Here is a 12,160-nt window from a genome sequence, read left to right as displayed (position 1 = left end):
CTTCCATTCTTTTAGTTTAAGTGATTCCCCAGTGCCAAAAGTAAAAAAATGTTAGTGATGTTTTATATTCTTTGGATTTTGTGTTAATCCGTATTTCATGTGCATGTAATGTGATATCTGTGAAAATCCTATGTTTTGAATTGCATGCATGAATGGTGGAAAGACCAGAATGAATACAGACTTCAATGCCAACATATCAGTTTCCCTAACAGGATCAATGTGACTTTTCACCTGCAGAAGAAAGCACAGGACCGATAAAGCTTCAGAGTCACACTGCAAAAGCCAGCCAATATAGATGGCTACAGGTTCAGCCAGAAAGCAATAAAAAGTACTTAAAGTTTATTATAGTAGCCAGAGTTTTGACTAATTTACTTTCTTTTCAAGATATTTAACAACCAAACGAGCAGGATGGGCTGAACAGCCTCCTCTTGCTAGTAAAATGTCTTCTGTTCTTATTTAAGGTGCACTGGGGCCTTGTTTTGATGGAGACATTTGGCTTGAATACACTTAAACAGAATTCTGTTCTAATAGCATGTAAGAGGAAGGCATCTACATCAGTGGCCCGTTTATTGTAGAAATGTTGCATAAATATAATGCTTAACTTTGGATTTTTCACTATTGAATTGTGTATTTTAACAGCATTAGTAGTAAGGCAGTCCTTTGCCAGAATTTATTATTTTTTTTAAATTAAATTATTTGGAAGCGATGATTTTCAAAATATCTAACACTATAAAATTGTAAAATGGACGGATAGGGCCCTATTTAGATCGCTATCGCTAGGGCAAAAATGACAGCGAACTGCTGTGCTAGCGCACAAAAACGTGATTTAGAAGTTGGGTCTCATACGTGGGATAACGCAGATCAAATAGCGAATCATGCGCCCAGCCAATCAAAGCACAGTAGACGAGTAAGGTTACAACCAATAAAGATTCAACATTCCCTTTAAGAGCACCTGTGCTGCTGCGATAGCGAACAGAGGGTATTTTGAAACCAAAAAAAAGAAGACAAAGGGCAACATTTTTTTTTGTTTAGCAGCCTGGAGGGGGAGAGTGAATATGAAATTGAAAAAGTGATCTATAAGCAAATATTTACTATAAGTTAAAACTGCACACACACTTGCTCTTACTCTGCTCTTACTTACACCTTACTGTATTATTTATTTAAATGTTCGCTCAATTATAGTACGGGCACATTTAAAGGTTCTAGGGTCGTTGGGTTGAGCAGCAGTGTCAGCAGCCACCGCTTCAGTGGATACCTGTTGTTCCCTATCAACCAGCCTCTCAGACCGTCATCCCGCTGAAACGCAGCTGCCACCTGCGAATTAGTGAGGATAAATGAGCCAAGATAGTCTGCATACACATTTTTGTGATGTAGTTGGCATCACACACTTCTTGCACGTTGACAGAATAGGTCCCCTTACGATTTATGTAAAGGTGCCTATTCTGTGTTGGTGCGCGTACCTTAGCGCTACAAGCAAATAGTGTGCTCTCCACATGTCTCCTTCCAGGTCAGTCTGACGCAGACGGCAGATGTCATCTGAGATGAAATTGCTGCATACATTGTGTGTCAGACAGGCTCAGAAAAGACAGACAACTTTTAAATATTTGGGGACGTCTCCTTCTCCTCTCTTTGTCTGGTCATGTACAAATTATTTATTTATTTAATTAATTAATTTATTAAAAGACACACTTATCCAGTACAAAGTATCTGGTTAATCCAGTGGCACTCCATATTTCTTTTATTTCTCCCTCTCCTTTCTTTGCCTGCTTCCCTGGCTGTTATCGGTATTTATAGTCGACCATGTAATTTGCGCACAGTTCAGGCCTGGTTTTCACATGCCAACTGAAACGCTACACTGCTGATGGTTTGCTAAATCGATACATTTGTATGTAAACGAGGAAACTGTCCTAAATTTCAGCCCATGTCCAGTGCTAATGCTGACTTGCTGAGTGGGCACTAAAACACGGTTGTTAACTCACATATGTAGGCAAAGACTGTTTTCCCACATGTGCGCCTGTTTCTGGTGTGCTAACTGTTTGTTTTGGAATTGCCTTAGGGGTTTGTGAACCTTGCTAATAGGGCCCATAGTATTTAAAATGAAGGAATACGTTTGTGTGTATTTCCTAATGTAACATTACTGTGTTTATTTAAACAGAAATGTTTTACAGTCTACAAAAATCAATCAGGCTAGTCTAGTTTAGCATTATATTATGTTTACTTGTTTTACTTTCTAAAAGATTTGAACAGTATAGATTCATGGAGGTGTTATGTTTTATGTGACTTTTTAAGAACATAAGAAACGTTACAAACAAGAGGAGGCCCATTTGTCCCATCTTGCTCATTTGGTTGTTTATTGATCCAAGCAAGAACTTCATTGAGCCATTTCTTGAAGTAACCGTGTAAATCAGCTTCTACAACAGTGTTTAATTTTTTTCATTCCTTGCTCACATTTCTAGGGCACTTCTAAGATACCCCTGTATGTAAAATATCTGGCCTAGTTATAAAGATTTTGCTCAAAATAACAAGCATTCCATCATACTGTAGCATTATTAACTGTGTATCAGCCTCTTATGCACTTTGCAAAAAAAAAAAAAAAGCCATTTAACATGTCGTAATGGACATAACATCCAAAGTATTGCGATAGTATTGAATGTCACGATACTGTGCATGGTATCGTATCGATACTCCCTGAATAAGGTATCGCAGAAGGAATAATTTGAGTCTGGATAGACTATCTAGACAACTATCTAGACTACTAGACTATCCCTGATACTGGCTGCACCAGGAAATGGTCTTCAGCCTTAAAATACATGTCTTCTATAAGAGAATGGTTCAGTAAAGAACAAGTAGCTTCTGATGTATTTCAAATACATTTTTAACATTTTCCTAACTGTTATGATGTTTGCAATCATTCTGAACAGTTCTTCGTTCTGTTGCTCCAATACTTTTTTCTAAATCTCCCTTTACCTTTGCTTTGAACTATACTGTGGATTCAAAATACATACTTAAGATCTTCAGGCTGCAAACAAGGGTATGGGATTATATAATGAGAAATGGGAATGAGCAATGAAAATAGGTAAGTGTTGAAGCAAAAAAATGAAAATCTATTAGAAATCCAACAGCTAGGCTTTTATGTAGTCTTTTGTCAATGTTGCTGTAACAACTTACTTTGCTGATGTTTAGGCGATGTATAAACACATCCACCCCCACCAACACCTTGTATTCACAGTGATCTTCAGACATGGGGGTTAACAAAAACCAAAAGTATTTTAACAGAACACAACATGTTCACAAGTATAAACCAATGGATCTATTTAGGATCTCCAGGCCAGTACCAAGACAGGTAGAGAGATTCAGAACCCAGAACCATGTGGTGAATAAAATGTCAGCTTAAATATTTGTTTACGCTAACAACGTCAGCAGCTGAAAATTCAGAGGATTAAATCATTGTTTATATTATGACTCATGAATTACAGCAAAGAGAACATTATCATTGCAACTTAACCTTACACAATCATCTTTTGATATGACTGCTGCGCTGTAACCATAAAGACAAAAAAAGACAATATAATTTTATTTTACCGATTTAAAAACACCAAGACCCTTTTTATAAAACAAAAAAGAATAAAAAAACAACTTCTACTGTACATGCATCGCTTCTGTCGAGTTATAAATACAGTACTAGGTATGGCTACATTTTACTGATTAAATGGCAGCAGTAAATGTAGCCCAAGAAGAAAACTTCACTATTGTATAATATTAAAGAAAATCTTACCTTGCCAACCCAACACCGAATCCTGCAAATCTGTTTAACTGATCTGAAAGAAAAAGCATTATTTTTTTAAATCACAAGTATTTTTAAGTGCGCAGAGGCTGATTCCTTATTCTCTAAGCATAATCTGACAATGTCCTCTTCTTTTTAGATGCTTCACGGATCTTCAATGTCTGAACTTTACACAAGACCATGACAGTTGTTTTCTGATCCTGAATATGTGCCGTATGTCTGAAAGTCGTTTTTATTTTTGCACAATACATTTTTCTCGGGTGCTGTCTGATCCTGATTATTTATTTTAAACTTAATCAACGCTTAACCAGTAATTTATGTGAACAGATGGACAACACCTTATTGCACAGTGTGATTAGTACCACAAGTCTTCTGCAAAATGGCATAACTTGGTTTGGAGGGAACCAAGACAAATGACTATGAATTGTGCGGGGTGTCTACTTTTAATGCTTTAATAAACAGCAATGACTATCACTGAGGCTGGTAGCACCTTGGGAGTTGTGTTTTAGTTTATTCAGTACTGTGTGATGGAAGAAGGGTTTGGCAATAACATTTTTAGATCAACATTTTTGCACAGTATCTGGTTGATTGTGCGGAAACTAGGAAAACGTTGTTTTTTTAAGAAAATAGTTGCACAGTTAGTGACCAGTGGTCTTGTTAAAATAAGTTGATATTCAGTGCACATTACTCAATGGGTTTTAAAAAAATAAAAAATAAGTCACGTCTACTGTACTGGTTTAACATCATTAAAGGATGTATGACTTCAGATTATAAAATATGTTGAACCATACACTAGGTTGGCTTTCAGTGAACAGCATACCACTAAAACTGAGCCGGGGTAAGGGTTATCAACTCTGCAAAATTATTCAAACAGACAGTATGAAACTTGTGCAAATTCAGCGCGATGTCAACATTGTAACATATCAGGTTCAATACAACTATTTCAATATCCATTTTGTTTTTTTGATGCAAAAATAAAGTCACTGGCTTCGTAAATATTTTGGGATAAAAATACAAATATATATTTTAAGTGGGAATAATTACTCACTGAGACCCGCATTGGCAACAATTTCTACAACAAATTTCACACAGACGATCCAGCTGTGCAGATGACGCTTGGTTTGTGTACATTTATTATTATTATTTTAAGGCAAGTAGCATTTGAGATTTTAAAATATTACTCATTGTGTATACACCGCGTCTTCATATACTTTCGCTTTTGTTTGTTTTCAATGATTCACCAAACAGATACACTTGACAGTACTGCTCGCTTACCACCGGATGGTCCACCCTGTAACGACTCATCACTAGGTCCTTGAGCAATGGGTGTAGCTGGGCCATACTGGGGGGTTCTTTCTCCCCAGTGGAGATTCCTGCTCCCGGGGATGTCAGGAGGTGTTGACACCCAATGTGGAACATCCGTGCTGGATGAATTATTAAATGACCTTGATGCGAATCCACTTGCATAGGGAGGATCCTCTCTGCCCCTATAAGTTAAGCTCTCGGGTCGCTGAGAATTCATGGAGTAGACAATAGATGCACACAATAAACAGCAAAAAATACGTTACGGTGGAATTTGTAACGTGTTCACTATATCAGAAGCCTGGTTACAATATTGCAAATAAAAACAACATCCGAGCTCCTCCTGAAAAACAACGAAAGAGAACTGTCAACCTCGCACACCGTCTGTATAGGAAACACTTCTACCCCCATCCGCTTTGTGGATGTGAAGGATTATGGGAACAGTAGTTCTGATAATAATAATAATAAAAACAAAACATTTAAATACAAAGGTCGAACAATATCTAGATATAAATTATTTGAACTTGTTCTGAGTTACTCCTATATTTATAAAGTGCGTGCAGTTGCCCTAGCTCCCCGTGAAATTGAATATATCATGATGATGTGAAGTTGTGATGACGTTAACATTAAGATTTTCGACAAAGGCAGACTGACCGCTTCCCTAGCAACCACCCTGGAACCAGAAAACTTTCAGGTATGAAGAATATAACGAAGACAGTTGCATGTAGAATGAACTTTATATAATTCATTAGCAATAATGTTACCTTGTTTTCTTAAAACAGTGCTGTAATAAGCATAACACTACTATATAGTCTATAAATCTATACTTTTTACGTAAGTACGTACTGTAGAGTTAAAATGGTTATAAGCTACACACACACACACACATATAATGACAATAATCCTATAGTTTCTCGACAGTAATGTATATTTTCGTTTTTTTTTTTTTTTTTTTTTAAAGAAAAATCTGTATTTTTTCCGCCCAAAGGGCTTAACCATGAACTAGCATATGCAAAACGTACACTGCAAAGAATAGGCTATTCCTTACTTGTATTGTTATGTAGCCCTTCACAGTTACTTCACAGCCTCTGTCGTTCAGGTGCGGAGTTCAACTTCAAGTTTTTATCTTCTTAAAAATTGCAAATTTCAACAGATGGTCTTGCTTAATACTTTAGCACAGACTTTCTTTTTAACAGTCCAGCAATTGAATGTTTTTATTTATTTTTTTTTTTTTTACGGATACACTTAGTGAAAGCATTTTATATGCACGTCCAGTAGGCTGTTCGCTATCTAGTCTTTGTCCCGATGTACATTAACAGTCTAAACATCTGTTTTGTTATATTGTTGATCCAAAAGGCTTTTTCAGTAATATGTTATGATGTTGCAATCACTGGTTCTGATTTTTATTACACCGTGTAACAAATTTTTATTTTTTATTTTTTTGGTTCCTGGGTAGTAAGTGTTATTTCCTAATTGCTTATGCCTCAAATGTATAGAAAATGGCTATTATTCCCCACAAACTTTGCTTTTGTGACCAGGACAGTGATATTTTGAAATTTACCTATTTTCCAGAACATTCCAGATAGATTCAGTGCTTAGTAAACTTGCAGTAACTTCTAGAACTTTCCAATAATGTAAATAGTAGTATAAATACAGGGGCCGTAAGCCCACCAGTTCAGTTTAGTTCCAGCTGCCTAAGTGGATACATAGCTGCATTTTTCTGAGATGGCATCAAGAGGCTGCAATGGTGGCATTCCTGATGGATCTCCAAGGCGGTTTTACCAAGTTTCCCTGCTATCTTTGCCTTTGGGACAGCAGGGACACCAAGGCACACTACCACAGGCGGGACTGGCCACAGCGGACCGAGTTCTCTTTGGGGAGGAACAACGTCAAGTGGGAGCCACTGGTGGACCCCCGGAAGGTGCTGATGCCACCACCGCACATCAAATTGGGCCTTATGAAACAATTTGTCAGAGCTCTAGATAAGGAGTCGGCAGCCTTCAAGTACCTTCAAGACTTCTTCCCTAAGCTGTCTGAGGAAAAGGTCAAAGCCGGTGTCTTCGTCAGACCACAGATAAAGAAGATCCTGGAGTGCAATGAATTCCCCAAGAAGCTCACTAGTAAGGAGAAAGCAGCTTGGAACAGCTTTGTCGCAGTGGTTCGGGGCTTCCTGGGCAATCACAAGGCTGAAAACTATGTGGAGCTGGTTGAGACTCTGGTGAAGAACTACGGCACAATGGGCTGTAGGATGTCTCAAAGTCCATCTCCTTGATGCTCATCTTGATAAATTCAAGGAGAACATGGGAGCGTACTCGGAGGAGCAAGGCGAGCGCTTCCACCAGGATATACTGGACTTTGAACGCCGCTACCAAGGACAGTATAACGAGAAGATGATGGGAGACTACATTTGGGGGCTGATTCATGAAAGTGATTTACAGTTTAATCGTAAATCTCGAAAAACTACTCGCTTCTAAATCTTTTGTAGTAATTTTTGTATTACTTTAGTATAAATACATGTTAATTTGGATTCATATGTTGTTTTTTTTCTGACTTTATATTAACGAAAAGACACAAATTCACCCGTTTTCTCATTGGAAATAGGTAAATTTCAAATATCACTGTCCTGGTCACAAAAGCAAAGTTTGTGGGGAATAATAGCCATTTTCTATACTTTTGAGGCATAAGCAATTAGGAAATAATACTTACTACCCAGGAAAAAAAATTGTGTTACATAGTGTTATTTGTTCCCCTATAGCTGGCTTATTAGTTAATATTATGGCTTCATCAGGCCCTCATTCTTTGTGATACAAGAGTGGATATTACACCACTAATGCAAATCCACTAATGCAGACCTGATGCAATATACATACTGTATATACAGTAGACTTACCTGTGGCAAGGCAGAAAACAAGAAGAAAACAAAATGGTTCTTATAAGCTCTCTCATTATTTTGCAGAAATTCTTGTTCGAAAAAAAAAAAATGCCAATTGTCAAAATTCCAGTTGTTCACAGATTTGGGATTGGTTCACACGGTCAGCAGTTAGAGCTGCAAAAAAGGATTTTTAAAAAGGCTCAGGAAATTGAAGAAGTCAACAAAGAAAAGGACGCTGTGCATAGGTATAAAGTATTTACAACTACTTTCTGCATAAACAACTTATGTATTCGTACCATCACCTGTATGACTTTAGATTGTTCTTTATGTAAGGAATATCCTACTTGCGTCTAGTCTTTTCAAAATCCATGTAATTTACTACAGAACCACCATTAACAGTTACCTAAAAAGATACAGGGCTTGGTTGTCAAAGCAGCCCTTTTGTTGTGCCAGTGGCAGTGCTCCAGAGGTTAAAAACATTACTCCATTAAAGTGTCATTAATAACATCACTGTCTGTGGCTTACCTACTTGTCCTGTTTTTTTAGGTTGATTGCCTAGGACTAAAGTATCTTGGGTTTTGTGGATAACTTAATACATTCACAGTGCTCTTTGGTTAGAAAGAAAATGCAAGGCTAGTCCTATATATCTGGAACACACCATTTTCTATATGATAAGAGATTTCCATTTCTAGAACATTCCTCAAGCAAAGCAACTGCCTTACTGACAAGTGATTTTTTTATTATTATTATTATTTATTTAGAAACCCGTTTGAAATCACTGAAGAGTTTATCCAGTATTTTAACAATGCACAGGAGCCTGCTGAGCAGGAATACTTTGTGGACCTGGCCAGAAAAATACTCAGCCGCATCAAGGTAATTACATTATGTGGCAATAAGAGACGCACTATGTACTTGTAATAATAGGTGTGACATACAGGCAGATTTCTCCATTTATCTTCAGATACATACTACCATATTCAGAACTAACATTTGTGTTAGAGATCACTTCAAGTGATTAAAGCTAACTAAATCATTCTAGTCATTTTCCACGCCATCCACATCATTCACTTTATAAGTCATAAATGTGCAGGTTGAAAGAAATTATGTTTTATTACATGCAAATTTAATTTTAAAACATGATACTGGTACTACACTAAGATAAATACATCTCTTTGTAGGCCTTGCTTTTAGATTGTTACTTTCATGGCCATTTCACGTGGACAATGACATTGTCCCGACCCCTTCAGCCCCTTCTTTCCTGTCAGTAACCAACAAACTGCTTTTCTAATGATTGACATTTGCAGCCCGTAAATATTTGTGATATCATATGTTTCCTTTAAGCGCTGGCTCTGAATATACCTTATAAAAGTTTACCATAATAAAAGGGTAATAAAGCAATCTGAAAGTATGGTAAACCACAGATGAGCACTGTGAAGCCTAGAGCAGTATGGTAAAGCATATTTAAAAACATAGCAAATCCTGATTAATACGTAGCATAGCCTTGGGAAAAGCAAAGGAAAACTGCAAAATTACTGTGCATATTTTTAGAAAGGATGACCATTATGTTGTCTATAAATTGTGGTAAAGAATGTCTGAACTAAGTTTTATCACAACTGTACAGGGTTTTTTTTCAAGATATATTAAAGAATGTAGATATAAATGTAAAACACAGATGCATGACCAGCAGTATTACACATGTCATCATTAACCGTTTGTAATTATTTTAATATATGTACCTCTGTAAAATGTTTTTATATTATTTTGTCCACTTTGATAAATGAAACACTACAGTAAATCAACAGCATTTATGCTTTTTTAAAATGCTCTTTTATAGCGTAGAGCTGGGTTGAGTTCACTCGGTTCAGGAAATCATGTTGATCTACCGCTAGCCTGGTCAGAGCTGTTGTTACTGGCACTATGCAGAGGTAAAATACAAGAAGGTATGTGTTTAATGTTCCAGGTACTCACTTAACCTTTTGATCAGATTTGCCATTGAAAATTTGACCTATGAAGAAGAATAGTTTAACTAGTTTTTTAAAACCGGTAAATTTGTCTTTAACAAAGTTCTGATAAATGATTTGAAATGTCATACATTCAAGTAAAACAGTGATGTTAAAGGGAATTATATAATCTTAATTGTCCTAATATTTAATTTCTTATCTCTTTAATATCCTTTGTGTGTTTTTAATCTATCTCTATTGTTGCTTCTGCTGCTATTGCTTTTTGCCATGCATTATTCCAGCAAGCATTGCTTCTGAAAAAACTCTCCAAAGCTGATTGTGAGGAAGTGAGGTGGGGAAGCATCTGAATGTTGCACAGTGCACTATGCAGCTGTTAAAATAATACTGTAAATATTAGAAGAAAAAAAAAAAGTAGATCATATAAAGTGTTCCTTAAACAAGAACATATCATTTTTTTGGATTCAGTAGGCATGTATTATTAACATAAACAAAATAGTTGTTTTACAAATACTTGTTAATGGTTTGTTGTTTGTTTATGTTTAAGAATCATTAGATATTCTTCTAGTTTCTGTGGACCATGCTCCATTTGACCCAGAGCAACTGCCAGTCCTTTTCTACATTGCAGAGTCCATTTTATACTGGGTATGCAATGATACTGTGCACAAACCCTACCTGTACACCTGTGAAGTCAAGATGCTAAAGGTAATTCAGAGTTACATTTTGGTGTTGGATATTGGCAGGTCACCATATCAACAATTATGCAAAGCCTATAAAGAAAAGGTTTCATTTTTTTTTTTTTTTTCAAGAAATAAGGCTACATATTTTTTGTGCCCACTAGATGTCATTGTTATGTTATCTAGATCAGATATATGGTTTCTACCTGTTACAGGCGTATTTCTTGCTGCAAATTGATTTGTATTATTTATTTGATCGAATTAAGATTTTTGTGTGTGTATGTTTTTTAAATAATTTATATGAACCGGCTGAATTATGTGTATAAATCTTTTTAACTATTTAAAATATGTACAGTAGGTATAATAATAATAATTAATTTTTAATAATTATTAGATTGTTTTATTAAGCATGTAGCTCATAAACTATTTAAGCTGGCAACTTTAAATTTTCAGTGTTATGGAAAATCTGCAGACAAAATGTAACGGCACCCATCACTTTGACCTGTGACCTAAGGTGGTGGCCATAGTGTGTGATTCCCTAGGTCAAGTTTGATCATGGGTGTTGTACAAGAAAAAATTAACCCTTTCCTGACAGATTTCTGTTCACAAATTATTTTTTTTAAATGATTACAGGTACGTTTTTTGGAATTTGTTGCTGTAGTTTTTGCATCGCTATATTATTTAATCAATAATTTCCCCATTTTCAACAGCTTGGATTTCTTGTCTTTATGAGACTCTTTGTATTTAATCTCTCTGGGCACCTGGAAAAATATAAGAAGAATAAATCAAGCATTAAAAAATACTTGCAAGGTATGATAATGACATGTTTGCACATGCAGTACACTGTTCCTACAGGTTCTACAGCTATCATCATATATTTCATTATGATAACGTGCTTAATCTAGTTTGAACTAGTTTGGAAAAAAATGCAAGGTTACCATACAATGTTTTATCAACTTGCTAGACCCTTACAAACATTCAAAAATGTAATCTCTGCTACATTTTCCCAAAAATGTCATCCATCCATGCAAACTGAATATAACCCTCTAGAAAATAAAATAACCTCAGACAGTATTTGTCAAAAGTTGGATTGTAATTATGCAGGGAAATCATTTTTAAATAATAAGGAGTGCCACTTTTTTAAAAATAAGATTTGCATTGCCTTCTGGCTGTCACCCATCTTTTGTTTGCCACTCAGCCTAGCAGCTAACATTTGACCTGCAATTCTAAATATGGCTATACTAACATCTTTGCTATTTGAATAGTTGTTAAAATGCAGTTAGCACTAACAAGCTTTTGCCTGTTAATAGTAAACACAATGAATATTTAATGACTACTTCTTAATGATTACTTCTTAATGATAGATGTTCCTGGTACAGTGCTGTGAAAAAAGTATTTGCCCCCCTGTCTGATTTTCTGCATTTTTGCATTTTTTTCACATTAAATTTGGTCAGATCTTTTCGCGGGTTGTAGTAGTATATAGAGGGAGTCTGAGAGAAAAAAATGACACCAAAGTTTGGTGCTTCTTTTGTTTGGTGTGCAAGGTAATCAAACATGTAATCTTCAG

At 35.9% G+C, this 12,160-nt stretch overlaps 2 protein-coding genes across 2 annotated transcripts in view; one reads left to right on the top strand and one right to left on the bottom strand.

The window, feature by feature from the left end:
• Nucleotides 1–5,494, bottom strand: part of LOC121301866 (solute carrier family 25 member 46-like) — a 31,964-nt gene extending 26,470 nt beyond the window's left edge. Inside the window, exons 1-2 of the mRNA XM_041231543.1 lie at nt 5,060–5,494; nt 3,776–3,818 (exon numbers count right to left, since the gene is read on the bottom strand). Coding sequence (XP_041087477.1) covers nt 3,776–3,818; nt 5,060–5,306 — 290 coding nt within the window. The 5' untranslated portion in view covers nt 5,307–5,494. The remainder of the gene's footprint in view (nt 1–3,775; nt 3,819–5,059) is intronic.
• A 2,548-nt stretch (nt 5,495–8,042) lies between these two features.
• tmem232 (transmembrane protein 232) overlaps nt 8,043–12,160 on the top strand; it is a 41,075-nt gene continuing 36,957 nt past the window's right edge. The window contains exons 1-5 of the mRNA XM_041231530.1: nt 8,043–8,203; nt 8,720–8,831; nt 9,793–9,898; nt 10,464–10,621; nt 11,304–11,403. Of these exons, the coding sequence (XP_041087464.1) occupies nt 8,067–8,203; nt 8,720–8,831; nt 9,793–9,898; nt 10,464–10,621; nt 11,304–11,403 (613 nt within the window). The 5' untranslated portion in view covers nt 8,043–8,066. The remainder of the gene's footprint in view (nt 8,204–8,719; nt 8,832–9,792; nt 9,899–10,463; nt 10,622–11,303; nt 11,404–12,160) is intronic.

The sequence above is a fragment of the Polyodon spathula genome, chromosome 2 (assembly GCF_017654505.1).
Source record: "Polyodon spathula isolate WHYD16114869_AA chromosome 2, ASM1765450v1, whole genome shotgun sequence".
NCBI classification, from domain to species: Eukaryota; Metazoa; Chordata; class Actinopteri; order Acipenseriformes; family Polyodontidae; genus Polyodon; species Polyodon spathula.
Note: the sequence above shows the minus strand (reverse complement) of the source record. Positions and strands in the feature narration are given on the sequence as shown.